General features: G+C 40.3%; 1 protein-coding gene across 3 annotated transcripts in view; it reads left to right on the top strand.

Moving 5' to 3' along the window:
• The window catches only part of LOC110520312 (zinc finger protein 385B), a 125,601-nt gene that overhangs the window by 47,567 nt on the left and 58,302 nt on the right, over positions 1–19,732 (top strand). The window contains exon 1 of one of the 3 annotated variants that reach the window (XM_090230081.1): positions 3,925–4,532. The exons of the other annotated variants lie outside the window; for them this stretch is intronic. Coding sequence (XP_090086207.1) covers positions 4,502–4,532 — 31 coding nt within the window. The 5' untranslated portion in view covers positions 3,925–4,501. Of the gene's footprint in view, positions 1–3,924; positions 4,533–19,732 lie in introns of those variants that run through there. 3 annotated transcript variants of the gene reach the window in all.

The following is a 19,732-nucleotide window of genomic DNA, read 5'->3' as shown; positions in this document are numbered from 1 at the left end:
TGGCTAGGGTTTTATTATGTAAAACCTTTTTATGTAAAGCATTCTAAAAGTCCTTTATACCCTTAAGTGAAATGCTTGACTGAAATAAACCTACATGCAGTGCAATGCGTGATTGTTGTGTAACCCCTTTCAAGAGGATTTATGATTTATGATGATTTATGATGCCATTCGTGCTGACTGACCAAATATATAACCTGTAAAGCTGTTATACTCTTCCTATTGACAGATAGACATTTAAATGCATTTGTCTTAAGTACTTACTGAAGTACTGAATGTGTTTCTACATCCTAGGGAAATGGGTGAGGCAGATAGAGGCTCTGTCTCAAATGGTGCCCTATACCCTTTATAGTACACTACTTTTGACCATAGGCTCTGGTCAAAAGCAGTGCATTATAATAGGGTGCCATTTGGGATGCGGACAGAGATTTCACACAGTAGTCAGACAATACTGTTAGCCTGTTATCGTGATACTGTTGACTCTTGGGGCAGTGTGGCTTTTTCCTCCCTCTGTTTAATCTCACGTCAGCTATATTTTAATCAGTTCCAAATTGCCTCTAAACTCTGTCATGCGTGACTGGCTTTAATTTGTAAACATGGAGGGTGCGTCCAAAATGACACCCTACTGTATTCCCTATGTAGTGCACTACTTTTGACCAGGGCTCATAGGACTATCGTCACAAATAGTGCACTTCATATGTCAGCCTACAAGGTATTAAAAACCTCTTAAGGACGAGACCCTTTTTTTCAATTTTCGCCTGAAATGACATGCCTAAATCTAACTGCCTGTAGCTCAGGACCTGAAACAAGGATATGCATATTATTGATACCATTTGAAAGGAAACACTTTGAAGTTTGTGAAAATGTGAAATTAATGTTGGAGAATATATCACATAACACACAAGTACATTAGTGTCTAGTTTGAGAAACAGACGCCTCACAAGTTCTCAACTGGCAGCTTCATTAAATAGTACCCACAAAACACCAGTCTCAACGATAACAGTGAAGAGGTGACTCCGGGATGCTGGCCTTCTAGGCAGAGTTCTTCTGTCCAGTGTCTGTGTTCTTTTTCCCATCTTAATCTTTTCTTTTTAATTGGCCAGTCTGAGATATGGCTTTTTCTTTGCAACTCTGCAACTGCAACGCTACTGGGTTTTTCACCCTCAACAGTTTCTTGTGTGTATCAAGAATGGTCCACTTCCCAAAACACATCCAGCTAACTTGACACAACTGTGGGAAGCATTGAAGCCAATGTGGGCCAGCATCCCTGTTGAATGCTTTCCACATCTCGTCCATGCCCGAAGAATTGAGGCTGTTCTGAGGGCAAAAGGTGGTGGTGGGGGGAGGGGGGGGGTTGCAACTCAATATTAGGAAGGTGTTCCTACTGTTTGGTGTACTGCACAATGCTGCACAATGACAACAGAGTTAAACAAAGTGAAGTCCCCTCACTTACTCAGCTAGTGTTAAATTAACTTCAACAACTTCAGTAATGTCTAAAAGGTGAAACTTATTTTCCGTGGCAGTGTGCTTTTTAACCTTTTACTGCGGTGGGCAAAATCAGAGTCACACTGAGTGTGTGTTGCTAGTCTTAAACCTTTTACTGCGGTGTGCAAAATCAGAGTCACAATGAGTGTGTGTTGCTAGTCTTAAACAAATCTACTTTTAAACTAAATTATACACCTCATACACGTGGTTAGGGGCTTAAAAAGAGAGGAGGAGAAAAGAGGAGACACCAGATATAGAGTTGAAATGTATAAAAAATTTAGTTTGCATCCAAATATTACACTTTATATACATCATAGAATATTGAAATATAACAAAACCGTTTGACATAAAAACACCGGATTTTCTGCATAAAAATAATTTGATGTTTAATAATTATGAAATTATGAAACATATGAATAACATTCCACCCATGAGCCCACTAGAGGGGACAATTTGGTCATTTGACTGCATGAAGTGTGTCAGTGTTGTGGTGTGGAGTTTCTTTTATTGCTGTCGCGTTTACTCTTTCATATGAAACTCAAGACAAGATCCTGTGGAATGTAAGACACCATGTCAGACAGTGTGCCAACGCCAGGAAGCATACATTTTATAGTCAGTTGGAAGGAATCCCGAGATATATTTATATTTCCACGCTTAGCTTTGCATCTTGTTGTAAAGGGAGAAAGGTTAAGGCAATGTTCCCCATCGGTGCGTCTAGAGATCTAGTGTGTGTGTGTGTGTGTGTGTGTGTGTGTGTGTGTACTGCTGTGGGCTAAATCAGAGTCACACTGAGTGTGTGTTGCTAGTCTGTAACCAAAGAAGTGGACAAGCTTGAGCTGCTGAGTAGCAGCATGCAGGCGACACTGTCCCCAGAACATCAATCATGTCAACAGGTTGAGGGAATGGCAGTAATAACCCATAATGACCTTTACCGAGACATGAGAACACACTGGGCTAAACAGACCTGGGTTCTTATAGTATTCAAAATAATTTTAAATACTTTACCTGTGCTTGATTGATCTTTCCTGGCTTAATGGACCCAATGCAATTGTCTGAAAAGTGCAAAATGTTGGGCTTCTGGCAATCGAGGCAGGCTTGAGCAAACGTGCAAAGTATTTGAAAGATTTCGAATATTATTTGAACCCAGATATGTGGGCTGGGCAACAAACCCACCATGGTGAGCAATATTTGGACTGATCAGGAGTCTACTACTGGCAGCATATCAGTGAATTGCCATTCTCTGAATTGCCTCTGGGGAAATAGACAGAAATATTGTTTGTGATGAGAGAGAAATCGACACCATTGTTGTTGGCGGAGTAACTACAGGTCAACTCTTCCACGAATCCTTGGCCAGCGCAGGATAGTGAGTGTCTGAAAGGGAAGACATCCAGAGTGATCAGTCAGGGAATTTGATCAATCAAGCCTACAGTAAGTCAAAGGGCTTTTAAACACTTCACCAGTCTAAGTGTGTTTGATAATGTTATTTTGTGTGCTTCAGCATTCTGCTATTTTTGGTGGAGTGTCCTCTTTCTCCTTCTCTAGTGCCCTGTCCTTACTTCTAGTGTTCCAACCTCTACTGTCTGCTGTAGTGACTGATGGTAAGGCTAAGCCCAGGCCTGACTCTTGGAAACCAACCGCTTTCTCCCTCCTCATTCTAAGCTCTAGGCTTTACACACCATGTGCTGCTGTTGTATTCTTGGATGTTGCGAGTCTTGTATTTCTCACGAGCCAGGAGTGTTTTGTCAGGTAACACAATCTTAATTGCAGTTTAATTTTAGGAAACACGGCACAGCTGTGAGTACAGAAAACCTGCACAAATGTTTTGCCTCCCTTCACCCTTCCTCACCCTCCATCCCTTTCCTTTCCTTCCTCCCCTCACTCTCCTTCCCTCTCTTCCTCCCAGGGCTCTTCAGTGATTTTAAGTAATTTAAGTGTTCTCTTTGTAAGTGTTCCCTTGAGATACAATATAATGTAGTCACCACAGTGGATGCGTGTTTTTCACCCTGACTTAACTGAGGGGGCTACGTTATTAAGGGGGGCTACCTCACATTTCAACACAGCTGATGACATGGTATCATGTTACAATCTCTCAGTGTGTGAAGTTCAAACGTGTAGTTAAGTTTCCCTCTGTCCTATGAACCGCTCCATGTGAACTGAGCTCAGACAAGGTGTCTGATCTCTCTCTTGTTTCTGTCTCTCTCTCCCCCTCCATCTTCTCTCCTCGTCTCTTCCATCCTTTCCCTCTCTCCCTCATTTCCCCCTCTCTTTCTCTCTCCCTCCTTATCCACCCTCTCTTTATCTCTTTCCCTCCTTATCCACCCTCTCTTTATCTCTTTCCCTCCTTTTCTACCCTCTCTTTCTCTCTCCCTCCTTTTCACCCTCTATTTCTCTCTCTCCCTCCTTTCCCTCCTCTCTTTCTATCTCTTTGGTGGTGATCACTAGCTGCCTCCTGACAAACCCATGAATCACTGGGGGCTGATTCCTTCTGCCTGAATCCTGAATCGCAGCCAGCAGAGGCAGACTTGTAAAACTGATTGATTCAGACCGCCTGGACTGGGGGACACCCATCCTGATGAGATGAGGAGGATTTGATCGGCTCGATTCAGGCTTGGTGTTTTTCGTGGTTTCCTCACTCAGAATGAGTGGTAGCCTGACCTAGATTTGTGGCTGTTTGTGACCGTGCCACTGCTCGGTTTGGGTCGACAGGCGTTGTGGGGGTTGCAGCTGCCTCTATTTTTCTCATTCTCTCTCTGCTGCTCTCTGTGGCACCTCCACTCAGCTCCCACCAGGCAGGGATCTCTCTCTCTCTTTTCATGTTACACACAACACATCCCTCCCTTCTCCCTCCTCCGCCATCCCTTCTTCCGTCATCACTCGCTCTGTCACTCCTTCATCAGTCTGCCGTCAGTCAGTCAGCAGCAGATCAGATCACCAGGAGGACAGGTCTACTCAGAGCTTTTACAGTACTGAGGGATTATTTCTCCACTTAGCTGTCTATAGTCCAGGAGATCGACTTTACATGCTACATGGTTCAGTTATCATGTTTCTGGGTGAGTAGTAGGGCATTTATCCATGGCTTGACTTGATCCTTTCTAGTGCAACTTGCTCAAATTCAACTAACACAAACTGCTCATATTGCCTGTGTTGCACACCAGTGCTGAGGTATTTGGTGATTGTTAACCCTTTTTAGCAGCCTGCTATTTACAAGGTAGCTACTAAGAAATTACTTGTTAAAGCATTATTTTAAATCTATAAAATAACGTTTTACCAAGGATGTAGCGGCAGAGAGAGAGAGTGTGTGTGTGTGTGTGTGTGTGTGTGTGTGTGTGTTTCTGGGTATCAGGTGCATCTCAATAAAGTTAGTACTGGCTAGAACCCTGTATGGGGGTTGACTCGACGGGAAGGAGAGAGAAGATTCATTTTTTTCTCCTTCATTTCATCTGCCTCGTTTGCTTGCTTTGTGGGAAAAGGAAATGTGAACATATTTGAGTGCTTTTAATGTAACAATCTTATCGTCTCTGTGTCTTTTTAGCAAAGTTAGGCCTACGTCTAATCCGAGGTGGCATTCTCTATCAAAACAGAAATACAGCCTAAATCCATTTCATTGCTGTTGCTGCCATGAAGGGAATTGAACAAAGTACTTTAACTCCCCTCTGTTCCTTGGTTGGATGTGGGTGTGAGTTGTGACATTCTATTAAACAGTTCACATGACAGTGTGGCACCATACTGCTAAAAGGCATAAAGGCATTTAGAAGGGCCGTTGGTCATTGGGTGGTGTGACATTTCAGACGTAAAGCCTCTGTGGCTGTGTGGCTGTGAAGTGTAGTGTGTATAGCAAGCTGCTTTCTCTAAACCCCCTATTGATGTGAGTATACTAATAGCCCATCCTCACAGCACTCTCTCTGAGGAGTTATAAGTTATATAATGAAATGATAATTTTGCAGCGTATCTGAAACAGAGGCTGAACTTGAGGGAAAAGCACATTTAGAGAGGAAATGAGGAGGGCTGGCTTAACGTTCCATCAGGCTTCTCCTGAGACCAGTTTCCCTCAGCTCAGCTGTTTATGTATTTATTGATATTTTTATTTAACCTTTATTTAAAAAGGGGAAACCCATTGAGACCATGGTCTCATTTACAAGGTTACCCTGGAGCAATAAATCAACGTGATCAGTCTCAATACAACACTATCAAATTACAATTACACATTAAAACTAATCAAATTGAAAAGCGACAAATAAAATTACACACAAATAAAAAGTGCAGTTCTCCTTCACCCGATTCCTCATCAAAGTCCCGAACTGACCCTATGAGACAAGAGTCAAGGCTCAACCTGTCCTGCAGGTCTTTCCATGCGCTAGGGGCACAATAACTAAAAGCAATCTTCCCGAACTTTGTGGAGACCCACAGAACCTCTAGAACCAGCCAGTCTTGAGAGTGAGTCTGATGATGGTTGGATTTCAAAATAAGCTGTGAAGCTGTGAAGGGAGCTCTGTTCTGAGGGAGCTATCTCTCTCTCTCTCTCTCCATTTCTCTCTCTCCCGTTTTCTCTCTCTCTAGTCTGATCTGGTGTTGTTGCCAACCCTCAGCAGGGAATTAGATAAGGCGTGAAAATATGGCGAGATAAACTGGGCTGGCACTCTTCAGCGGGAAGAACAGACTTTAGACAGACTAAACACGTAGGCCTACTTCTGTCAGTGAATGTTCTTTTCTGGAAAGTGGCTTTTTGTGAAATAATTCCCCCAGCTTTGACATTGTGTGCCTGATTAGAAACATAAAATAATGAACATTGCTCATATAAAACAATGTTGTAAGGTTGGGGATAGCAGAAATCTGAATTTAGCAGCTCTGTGTAGAATATACCTTCGTACTCAAAATACTGTATGTTGCACAACATTTTCTATGGAAGTAACAACAAAACCGCTAGCCATGACCTGGTGTGTGTTTCTGGTGTATGTTGAGTACAATGGTGTTTGCAGCAGTGACGGTGAACCACAAAGCTCTGCAGCAATCAGAGGTCGCTGCCTGCCTCCCCAGTCTTTAGCTCTAATCTGTTATCTCTAATTATACTGTAGTCTCTACAAACTGCTCCTCCGCTCCTGCTGGAACGACTTTGTAATTACAGTACAGGGGTTTATAATGACACCAATTCTGGCAACAGTAACTATGATCATCTACAGGCCTCTTCTGTGACCTCTGGCAATAATGGCTGATGCTTTATCTTTCATATAAGGTCTGCATAATACACACAGAACTACATTCAACACTAATAATACTGTATATCATATTACTTGTATTGTATCCCTATGTTATTATATGCTTTTTAGCAGACAATTTTATCCCAAGCGACTCACAATCATGCATACATACATTTTAGTATGGGTGGCCCCAGCAGGAATCGAACCCAATAACATTGGCATTGCACGAGCCATGCTCTACCAACTGTGCCAGACAAGACCACATTTTGAATACCTCACAACCCATTTGTACCGCAATGAACTAAACCAAATATGTGAAAGATCACTGAAAACTAGATAACAATCCTCTAGACAGACTTTGCAATCTATATTATTACATCCACAATGGAATTTACCAGCGGGCTGAATGATAATGTCCATTAGGGTTGATAAAGTAATAGCAGCAGTAAGTACATTTGGAGGAAGCTGAGGCACAGCCACTTAATGCATAAAGCCCACGCACTGGGAGACTGTGGAGAATGATGTGCCTGGGTATGTCTCAAATCCTATTCTCTATATAGTGCATAGGGCTCTGGTTGAAAGTAGTGCACTATATAGGGAATAGGTTGCCATTTGGGAGGTAGCCCCTGCCTCCAACGGCTCTAAAAGCATCTTGTAAAATAAAATCTGGTGCTGACTGTAGTCTGCCGGAGCGCTTTTATAGGAGCTCGAGGGTTTGTAGATATTCGTGCCAGTGCCACGGGAAGTGTTTCAGCAAACATTAGTATTTATTTGACAAACAATAGTAGGACTCAAGTATGGGACTATATGGAGCCACGGAGAGGCTAGAGAAACTGGTTTCTGCTACTTAGAGGATGAGGGAAGAATAATGCTTTACAGATGCAGTGTGTGTCAGTTAAAGAAGAAGAGTTGTATTTTAGATAGCGTGGGAGGGGGATATCTGGAGGCTCCCCCTTCCTTCTGTTCCTAAATCTCCATGGAAACGGTAGAGCTAAAACAACAATAATTTGCACATCAAGGGACAACATATTATGATATGAATTGATTGATTACAGCTAACACGCGGGTGTGTGTGCTGAGAAGGAATTGGACACCACTATTGTAACGCCGCTCTTTCTCAGAGGAAAAGCATACCTTGATTACACAAGCCACATTCACATACAGCTTCATTGTAAAACGATATACAGTGCATTTAATGAATACACTCTCAGAGAATTGACTGGGGTACAGTACAGGCGCTCTAATTTGTTTGGATGCCATACAGATGCCATACAGTATTGCCATACAGTAATACACAACGACATGTTAAGTGTTACTGTATTACAAAGTAATTGGCAGTATTAGATCAACCATAAAGATAACAATAAGAGACTGCTCGTCTTTTAACTCTCAGGATTCTCATGTTTATATTTCAAATCAAATCAAATGTTATTTGTCACAAGCGCCGAATACCGTGAAATGCTTACTTACAACCCCTTAACCAACAATGCAGTTAAGAAAAATATTTACTAAATAAACTAAAGTAAAAAATAAAAGAGCAACAATAAAATAACAATAACGAGGCTTTATACAGTGGGTACCGGTACTGAGTCAATGTGCAGGGGTACAGGTTAGTCGAGGTAATTGAGGTAATATGTACATGTAGGTAGGGATAAAGTGACCATGCATAGATAATAAACAGAGTAGCAGCAGCATAAAAAAGGGGGGGGGGGGGCAATGCAAATAGTCTGGGTAGCCATTTGATTAAGTGTTCAGGAGTCTTATGGCTTGGGGGTAGAAGCTGTTCAGAAGCCTTTTGGACCTAGAGTTGGCGCTCCGGTACCGCTTGCTGTGCGGTAGCAGAGAGAACAGTCTATGACTAGAGTGGCTGGAGTCTGACCATTTTTTAGGGCCGTCCTCTGACACCGCCTGGTATATAGGTCCTGGATGGCAGGAAGCTTGGCCCCAGTGATCTATTGGGCCGTTTGCACTACCCTCTGTAGTGCCTTGCGGTCGGAGGCCGAGCAGTTGCCATACCAGGTGGTGATGCAACCAGTCAGAATACTCTCGATGGTGCAGCTGTACAACTTATTGAGGATCTGAGGACTCATGCCAAATCTTTTCAGTCTCCTGAGGCGGAATAGGCATTCTCGTGCCCTCTTCACGACCGTGAAGTCCCAAATCGCAACCTATTCTCTATATTTAGACCCGATATATTCTCTATAGGCCTTGGTCAAAAGTGGTGCACTACATAGGGAATAGGGTGTCATTTGGGAGTAACATGTTTGTCAGGTTTTATTCCTAGAGCTGTTGACAATGCTGCATGTCAGACCTGCTCCCCGCTGTGAACCAGAGAAAGGAGGGTTTGATGCTGTTGTTACTGTGTTGTTACAGTGCTTTGAAGAGCAGATGGTGTCGGTTTAATAAGCAACTGGATTGCATGTTCTTTCTTTTTTGGGGGAGCTCCCGAGTGGCGCAGGCATTGCATCTCAGTGCAAGAGGTGTCACTACAGTCCCTGGTTCGAATCCAGGCTGTATCACATCTGGCCGTGATTGAGAGTCCCATAGGGCGGCGCACAATTGGCCCAGCGTCACCCGGGTTTGTCCAGGGTAGGCCATCATTGTAAATAATATTTTTTCCCTAATTAAATTGCCTAGTTAAATAAAGGTTCAATTTAAAAATAATAATTATTATTTATATATCCCTATGTATGTGTTTCTTTTATATATCGTTATGTATGTGTTTCTTTTATATATCGTTATGTATGTGTTTCTTTTATATATCCCTATGTATGTGTTTCTTTTATATATCCCTATGTATGTGTTTCTTTTATATATCCCTATGTATGTGTTTCTTTTATATATCCCTATGTATGTGTTTCTTTTATATATCCCTATGTATGTGTTTCTTTTATATATCCCTATGTATGTGTTTCTTTTATATATCGTTATGTATGTGTTTCTTTTATATATCGTTATGTATGTCTTTCTTTTATATATCGTTATGTATGTGTTTCTTTTATATATCCCTATGTATGTGTTTCTTTTATATATCCCTATGTATGTGTTTCTTTTATATATCCCTATGTATGTGTTTCTTTTATATATCGTTATGTATGTGTTTCTTTTATATATCCGTATGTATGTGTTTCTTTTATATATCCCTATGTATGTGTTTCTTTTATATATCCCTATGTATGTCTTTCTTTTATATATCCCTATGTATGTGTTTCTTTTATATATCCCTATGTATGTGTTTCTTTTATATATCCCTATGTATGTGTTTCTTTTAAATATCCCTATGTGTGTTTCTTTTATATATCCCTATGTATGTTTCTTTTATATATCCCTATGTATGTGTTTCTTTTATATATCCCTATGTATGTGTTTCTTTTATATATCCCTATGTATGTGTTTCTTTTATATATCCCTATGTATGTGTTTCTTTTATATATCCCTATGTATGTGTTTCTTTTATATATCCCTATGTATGTGTTTCTTTTATATATCGTTATGTATGTGTTTCTTTTATATATCCCTATGTATGTGTTTCTTTTATATATCCCTATGTATGTGTTTCTTTTATATATCGTTATGTATGTGTTTCTTTTATATATCCCTATGTATGTGTTTCTTTTATATATCCCTATGTATGTGTTTCTTTTATATATCCCTATGTATGTGTTTCTTTTATATATCCCTATGTATGTGTTTCTTTTATATATCCGTATGTATGTGTTTCTTTTATATATCCCTATGTATGTGTTTCTTTTATATATCCCTATGTATGTGTTTCTTTTATATATCGTTATGTATGTGTTTCTTTTATATATCCCTATGTATGTGTTTCTTTTATATATCCCTATGTATGTGTTTCTTTTATATATCCCTATGTATGTGTTTCTTTTATATATCCCTATGTATGTGTTTCTTTTATATATCCCTATGTATGTGTTTCTTTTATATATCCCTATGTATGTGTTTCTTTTATATATCCCTATGTATGTGTTTCTTTTATATATCCCTATGTATGTCTTTCTTTTATATATCCCTATGTATGTGTTTCTTTTATATATCCCTATGTATGTGTTTCTTTTAAATATCCCTATGTATGTGTTTCTTTTATATATCCCTATGTATGTGTTTCTTTTATATATCCCTATGTATGTGTTTCTTTTATATATCCCTATGTATGTGTTTCTTTTATATATCCCTATGTATGTGTTTCTTTTATATATCCCTATGTATGTGTTTATTTTATATATCCCTATGTATGTGTTTCTTTTATATATCCCTATGTATGTGTTTCTTTTATATATCGTTATGTATGTGTTTCTTTTATATATCCCTATGTATGTGTTTCTTTTATATATCCCTATGTATGTGTTTCTTTTATATATCGTTATGTATGTGTTTCTTTTATATATCCCTATGTATGTGTTTCTTTTATATATCCCTATGTATGTGTTTCTTTTATATATCCCTATGTATGTGTTTCTTTTATATATCCCTATGTATGTGTTTCTTTTATATATCCCTATGTATGTGTTTCTTTTAAATATCCCTATGTGTGTTTCTTTTATATATCCCTATGTATGTGTTTCTTTTATATATCCCTATGTATGTGTTTCTTTTATATATCCCTATGTATGTGTTTCTTTTATATATCCCTATGTATGTGTTTCTTTTATATATCGTTATGTATGTGTTTCTTTTATATATCCCTATGTGTGTTTCTTTTATATATCCCTATGTATGTGTTTCTTTTATATATCCCTATGTGTGTTTCTTTTATATATCCCTATGTATGTGTTTCTTTTATATATCCCTATGTATGTGTTTCTTTTATATATCCCTATGTATGTGTTTCTTTTATATATCCCTATGTATGTCTTTCTTTTATACACAGTATTCCTATGTACTGTATGTCCTTTCTTTTATGTTCTCCTTTATGTAAGTGAATGAATGGTTTGTATTAAAGTCATGTATGTGTGAGTCACACTATCACGCACAGTTTGATACTGACTTGAGATCTTGTTTGAGCTTGGATATGAAAGGAAACTTTGGTTTCTGATTTCTGATCTGATTTCATGTAGTATCTTGTGTCATTTTTTCCCCCAATTATATGTTGTTTAGCTCAGTGGGCTAACCTGGTATTGAATCCCACAGACATCCGGGTTCCATTAATAGTTCAGTCACATGAGCACATTTTGTTACGTTATTATCTGACGATTATCTGATTATTTATCCATACATTCATGCATTCCATGCCCTTTTTCAGTCATTTTCACATTAGAGATGTTAACATAGAGACCGGAGGGAAGTTGAGAGATTGAATGGTGCCATTTTTATTTTCTCATCTCTGTTGCAACAACAACACATCTGACATATTGCGGTTCTCTTCAATAGTTCAGGGGAATATCCCCACTCCGCAGGAAACCATAGCAATGCATCATGTTCTCTTTTTGCATTCACATTCCGATAGCGATCTAATAGCGGCTGCTAGTGGTTGCTCACCTCCTAGTGTCTTAGCACTAGTAGAGTTCACAGGTGCACAGAAAACATCATGGATTATTGAAAGGCTCTGGCTGCTGGTCTCACAGTCATTGTCCTTCCAGAAGGCCCATAACAACAGTGAAATCATCTCTGTGACTTTTTGGAAGAAAGCCCTCCTGTAGTTAAGGTTGGGAAGGGGTTCTGATTCCATTCCAGAATGTTTTGCAAACATTTAAACATTAGTATTTTGGCTCAGGTACTGTACATTCTGGAGTGGAGTACTCCACCACCTCCTCCTCCTCTGCCTCCTCCTCTCTCCCACACCAAATGCAGCAGGGTTGAGTCACAACCCTTGTGAGTCACTCTACACACAGATATAGAAACAAAGATAGATTGGCCACCCACTCAGAGAGTGTGGTGAAAACAGAATAGGCCTAAGCATAACTGGTTGTGCAATAGGTGCTTAGTTCCCACTACTGTCCATAGACATAGGATGCGTCCCAAATGGCACCCTGCGTCCCAAATGGAACCCTATTCCCTATGTGGGCCCTTGTCATGAGTAGCGCACTATTTGGGAATGGGAATAGGGTGCCATTTGGGATGCAACCATATATCCACTCAACAAATGGCAGCTTGAGACCTCAATCCACCTCAGATACAATATGTAACATATGCCTACTCTACTCAGTACTGTATAGTACATGACAGAAATTTAGAGTAAACCTTTCTGAAGCAGTTTTTTAATGTTTAAAAAAATCTAATGAAATCCTAATTTGCAGTATGCGGTTGTGATTCAGTCAGTGGCTCTCTTGTTCCTGTGGAGCCTATGAAAACCGAAATGCAAATGCACTAGTTTAGCTGTCCCTGTGGTTGCATGTGATTGACATTATGGTCAGAAATCACAAATTGCTCTCAGACTGTAGTATTCACCATGCCTATTTTAACAGATTAAGCCAGTGTGTGCGTGTGCGTGTGCGTGTGTGTGTGTGTGGTTATCTAGATTTTTATTCACACTTCCAGCACTAGGGCAGAGAAACACACACATACACACACATATACACACATATTTACACACACACGCACACGCACACACACACACACGCACACGCACACACACACACACACACACACACACACACACACACACACACACACACAGAGAGAGAGAGAACTCTCTTCATGTTGTGGTGCAATATAAGGCCATTAATTTATTTTGATCTGTAATTAAATTGTCCCTGTTCATCAGGTGATTTTCTTTAGAGAGAAAAAACACAATGTTTGCAAATAAATTGAGTTCAAAAGCACAAAGATCCAACTTGTTTTACCTAACTCAGAGCACGAGGTATACTGACATGACTGGCTGACTTTCCCAAATCTGCATTTAAATTGAATTTGGTCTGTTATTAGATTTTCTTCCTGAAATGTTTGGTGCATGGCTGAACATGAATCAATGGTTGTGTCCCAACTGGCACCCTTTGGGCTCTGGTCAAATGTAGTAAACTACATAGGAAACAGTGCCATTTGGGATGCATAACTACTATGTCTGTCCTCTAGTCTGTCATAATAAATAGTTGGAACATTTCATAACCTTGTAATAATCACAGAGGTGCCCATAGACGAGTGTCTAATATCTCGTTAGCCGGTTGGGAGGGGCAGGAATGGACAGCTGAAGTCTGAGTTCCAAAATGGCACCCTATTCACTATGTCGTGCACTACTTTTGACCAGGGCCATTGCAGACCCAGCCGATGTCTTTTGTTACAGACCCAGACAGGGTGAGAATGTGCTGAGCATTATGTTCTTTATTTATGTGGATTAACTAAATTGTACTGTAACCTAAACCCTGATAATCATTTAGCTATTTTAACCAGCATCCGAATTCACTCACATCATTTAATTATAGTCATTGTGTTCTGTTCTGTAGGTCAACTACAGTATGTTAAAATGTTAAACCAAATACTACTCTATCATAAATACATAATTCAACTTTTTGTATTGGGTGTAAAGAAGAAGGTCCTCCATGGACGTATTTAAAGTGTGAAATCCGCCATTTTCCATGGAAATGGAAAGACAAACCAGGTCTAGAATAGCACTGTAACTCTAAATCTATTCCATGATAGAATAATCTAATATTAATGAGAAAAAAATATGAGAATTTACAAATACTTTTTTATTATCTCTTAGGGTGCATTCCAAATGGCACCCTATTCCCTACTGTACATAGTACACTGGTTTTGACCAGGGCTCATAGGGTTCTGATCAAAAGTAGTGCACTATATAGGTAATAGGGTGCCATTTGAGTGGGTAAATATCCTAACCAGAAGCCATGGAATACAGGCAACATCTGCTCTGGGCTAAAGGCTAGAGCTGCCGCTTTCAAGGGGCGTAAATACTAAACCGAACGCTTATAGCAAATTCCGCTACGACCTCCGACGAGCCATCAAACAGGCAAAGCATCACTACAGGACTAAGATCGAATCCTACTATGCCGACTCTGATGCTCGTAAGATGTGACAGGGTTTGCTAACTATCATGGATTACAAAGGAAACCCAGCCGCTAGCTGCCCAGTGAAATGAGCCTAGCAGACGAGCTAAATGCCTTCTATTCTCGCTTCGAGGAAAGCAACAATGAAACACGGGGGCTCCTGAAGGGTGCCTGCTTAGTCCCCTCCTGTACTCCCTGTTCACCCACTACTGCGTGGCTGCGCATGACTCCAACACCATCATTAGGTTTGCTGACGACACAACAGTGGTAGGCCTGATCACCGACAATGATGAGACAGCCTACTGGGAGGTGGTCAGAGACCTGGAAGTGTGGTGCCAGGACAACAACCTCTCCCTCAATGTCAGCAAGACAAAGGAGCTGATTGACTACAGGAAACAGAGGCCGAGCACGCCCCCACTCCGACAGGGCTGTAGGGTAGCAGGTCGAGAGCTTCATGTTCCTCGCTGTTCACATCACTAAGGATCTATCATGGTCCACACCAGTGGTGGAAAAACTACCCAATTGTCATACTCAAGTAAAAGTCACCCAGTAAAATACTACTTGAGTAAAAGTATGAAAGTATTTAGTTTTAAATATACTTAAGCATCAAAAGTAAAAGTATAAATGACATAATTTACAAACAAAGCATGTGTCCTCCAGATCCGAGGCAGTAGGAATGACCAGGGATGTTCTCTTGATTAGTGAGTGAATTGGACCATTTTCCTGTCCAGCTAAGCCTTCTTGATGTAATGACTACTTTTGGGTGTCAGGGAAAATATATGGAATTAAAATTACATTATTTTCTTTAGGAATGTAGTGAAGTAAAAGTAAAAGTTGTCAAAAATGTAAATAGTTAAGTAAAGTACAGATACCCCAAAAAACTACTGAAGTAGCACTTCAAAGTATTTTTACACACACACCAACACAGTCATGAAGAGGGCATGACAATGCCTCTTCCCCCTCAGGAAGCTGAAAAGATTTGGCATGAGCACTCAGATCCTCAAAAAGTTCTACAGCTGCACCACTGAGAGCATCTTGACTGGCTGCTTCACCGCTTGGTATGGCAACTGCTTGGCATTCGACCGCAAGGCGCTTCAGTGCGTTTGGCCAAGTACATCATTAAGGTCGAGCTCCCTGCCATCCAGGACCTCTATACCAGGGGGTGTAAGAGGAAGGCCCAAAAATTGTCAAAGTCTCCAGCCACCCAAGTCATAGACTGTTCTCTCTGGTACCGCAGAAAGAACAAAATGAATATTCCAAACATAGTCTGGGACAGGTGTGGGATGCATTAGATCCCAAATTAATACAACCCCTAGCATCCCAAAAACGTAACCGAAAGGTTGCTGGATTGAATCCCCGTGCTGACAAGGTAAAAATCTGTCGTTCTGCCCCTGAACAAGGCAGTTAACCCACTGTTCCCCACTAGGCCGTCATTGTAAATAAGAATTATCAAAAGTGACTGCACCATTATCACAAGTGACTGCAAATGCTATTACGCATGTAATGCTTTTATGATAAAGGTGCATTTTAATGGGGAAAAATGATCTTCACCAACCTTGAAACTCAAGCGCTGCTTATGTATGTATGCCAGTTAGGCTCTACACCCCTTGTAAAGCGGATTAATGTGCCTAATTTGCCCACTTTAGTTGTGATACAACACTTATCAAAACATATAGGCCTATGGCCTAGCCTACATGAGGTGTGCGACTATGATTAGAAAAAGTCACGAAAAATACATTGTTTCTTGGCTTAAGCTGGGCATCATTCACAAGTAATATTGTCACCCATCAGACTATTCTTGATTTAATCTTGTCTTTACATATACTAAATAATATATGTGTGAAATTCGTTTTGATTTAGAATGGACCATTATCATGCATCTGTTTCGAAACATGTCAGGGGGAAAAAACATGTGATCTATGTACTTAAATAGCGAATGGAGGACGCTTTTCCTGTGGTTAATTTTATGCCAGCCAGGTAGGCTATACTCTTGTGGTAAAGATAAGTAATGTGCTTAATATTTGCTTAAAGAAGCCTAATTACCGTAACTCAATGGTAACCGAAATTTGACTGTCTTCATGACTCGTGACTGCTGGTGTGGCGATAATACGGTCACCGCAACAGCCCTACCTCTGATCACACGCAAACAGTTTGTTGTATTCCTTCTCGCATCTACACGTTCTCTTCCTTTCACCTTTTCTTTTCACTTGTGAATTTCAAGGCACAACACATCAGCTGTCTGTGACCAGGCAAAACATTTCCAAGCTAAGCCTTCATATCATAACCACTACACACAGCCTACATCGTTGTCACCATATTAGCTAAAGTAACGTTATAGTCAACATAGCTAATTGAACTAATGCGTCAGTAAACCAGCTACAATCATGCAGTACAGTGTATAGTCAGTAAGCAGTTTAGCAGTTACACTGGCGGGCACTAGTGGAAATAAATTAGTCAAACCAAAAGCTTACCTTGACTTGGAAGAATTCCAGTGTTGGATAGTCATAGGCAGCTAGCTAATATAGCAGCCCTCTGTTTGAGCCGGATGTTTGAGAAGGCTAAACTAGCTAGCTGTATTTGCTACCTAAGTACAGTTAGGTATCTCTCTCTCTCCCTCTCGCTTGCTCCTCCTTAATTTTTTAAGAAATTAATTTGTTAAAAAATGTTAATCTATTGTCTTTCTCTCTCTTTGAGTCAACTACTCATCACATTTTATGCACTGCAGTGCTAGCTAACTGCAGCTTATGCTTTCAGTACTAGATTCATTCTCTGGTCTTTTGATTGGGTGGACAACATGCCAGTTCATGCTACAAGAGCTCTGATAGGTTGGAGGATGTCCTCCGGAGGTTGTCATTATTACTATGTAAGTCTATGATAGGTAGTGAGAACCATGAGCCTCCTAGGTTTATTATTGAAGTCATTGTACCCAGAGGAGGCTGGACGCTATCTGTCCTCCAGCTACACCATGGTGCTACACTACAGAGTGTGTTTGAGGCTACTGTAGACCTTCATTGCAAAACAGTGTGTTTTAATCAATTATTTGGTAACGTAAATATATTTAGTATAGGATATTTTTTTAATGTTTCACTATTTTTATGAAGTTCACTGAGGAGTATGGTCCTCTCCTTCGTCCTCTGAGGAGCCTCCACTGGTACCCAGACACATACACACACTCAAAGCCAAAGCAATGACGTCTCCGAAATGGATCTGCTCAGTCCTTAACCTGTAGATGTTAATCATGTTGGAATAGCCACAAGCATCAATAGTTGCCCTGATCCACATCTAAGAGGTGTCATCACTAATTGGTCAATGTCTAGGGCTGTGGAGGGACTCGATGGTAAAGCCTCGAAAGAACACCTTTCACGACACAAAAACGTTTTTCTTTTCCCACTGAAAGAACACTCGATGGAACAGAGAATGAGAAGCATTTGGCTTTTTTACCACCATTGCAAGCCAGGGTGAGAGTGAGCCAACCAAGAAGATTATTGATAGGCAATGTCCCTTTCCCCATGAAATTCCCGTTACACACAACTGGTCCATAGGTTGTGTTTCCAAGATAGTGAATTAGAGTTGTGATTCAATCTCACTTGGCAAAGACAGATTCTTAGACAGATCATTTTCCCCATTGAGAAACAAACCCTCATGTCTTGGCCCTCGGCCTTGGCCCCATCTATGTCACCATCTGTGTGGGACTGTGTCACACATATACATGTTTTGCCCCTGGAGCCCTGACAACAGCCAAACTCACTATTAAACACATTAACTGTTTATAAAAGGAATAGATGCCTGGGTCGACAGCCATCCAATAATAGCTGTGTGTAGCTGTGTCCTGACCAGAGTAAAAATAAAGTTGCCCCAAGACACTGATTTAAGGTCAGATTTGATTTTCTACTCTAATGGTTAAGGTTAGGATTTGGGGAGGGCAAGCTGATTCTAGATCAGTGCCTAGTCGAAACTTCTATCCTAAGATGGCTGGCCATGAACCTTAGCTAAAGTGTAATACATGAGGACTGGAATCCTATGATTTTATTTTCCCTCCTTAGTGATATGATTTCACTGGCCGTGGAAAAACAACTAAAGGTTGAAAATAAATATGATACGCCTAACGGCTTGCAACCATAAAGGCACATTTCCCTTCTCACAATAGGATGAGATTAGATTCCTATTTATGTTCTCCTATTACTATGATCATGCTATTCTTGTTTAGAACAATTATAAGCTTAATTTTTTTGCCATAACATAAAAGCATTTTCATTTTATACTTACTTATATATATCTTGATATGAAATGCTAGAGGGTCTTATTGTTGAAGCCTAATTGAACATCTACGGTCTGCATAATGTATAATGATAAATAACCATTCATGTTTCCATCTTGTCTTTAATTTGCCAGAGTCACAGAGAATATGTGCTCCCAGCCGTGATAAGGAGGGTGGAGAGGATATGGGGTTGGGTAGACTTTCGGGAAAAGAGCAATTTCACAACACGCTCCATTTTATTTGGCATTGTCAACTGTAATCAGAGTGGAGTGGAGGAGAGCAGGGAGGGAGGGTCAAACTTAATGCACCACAGGAGGGTCAAACCCTTCACTCCATCAGAGCAGAAAATGTCACAACTCTCATCTCTCAACCATCATGTAGTTTTTTCCTACTTGGAAGCTTTATGATAAGATCAGAGCTTTGAGTGTTACAACTCAAACATGTAACAAGTCTACAAACCCCAAGTACCCCAATACAACAGGTATACATAACACAAGGGGGGTTTGCAAGGCAAGGCAAGGCAAGGCAATGAAAGACAGGATAGTGGGGTTGCTCTGAGACTCCCTCCTCCCTCCCAGGACCCAGACAAGAAGATGAAACAGACATGAAGCTTGGGTCAGGCTGATTTAAATACTACTGTATCTAACTCTCTTTCTGACTCTGACTGACTCCAGTTCTCTCTCCCTCTCTCTCTGACTCTCTCTTTCTCTCAATTTCAATTTAAGGGCATTGCAGGATAGTGGGGTTGCTCTGAGACTCCCTCCTCTATGTTTTCTGTCTCACCCCCCGGGCCTGTGAAAAGAAATGTGTGTGTTTTTTTTGTTGCCAATTTTAAAGGT

Source organism: Oncorhynchus mykiss, chromosome 3 (genome assembly GCF_057628025.1).
Source record: "Oncorhynchus mykiss isolate SJ-2025 chromosome 3, ASM5762802v1, whole genome shotgun sequence".
Classification (NCBI taxonomy): domain Eukaryota; kingdom Metazoa; phylum Chordata; class Actinopteri; order Salmoniformes; family Salmonidae; genus Oncorhynchus; species Oncorhynchus mykiss.
The sequence above is the reverse complement of the archived record's forward strand: the minus strand, read 5'-3'. Positions and strand labels throughout refer to the sequence as shown.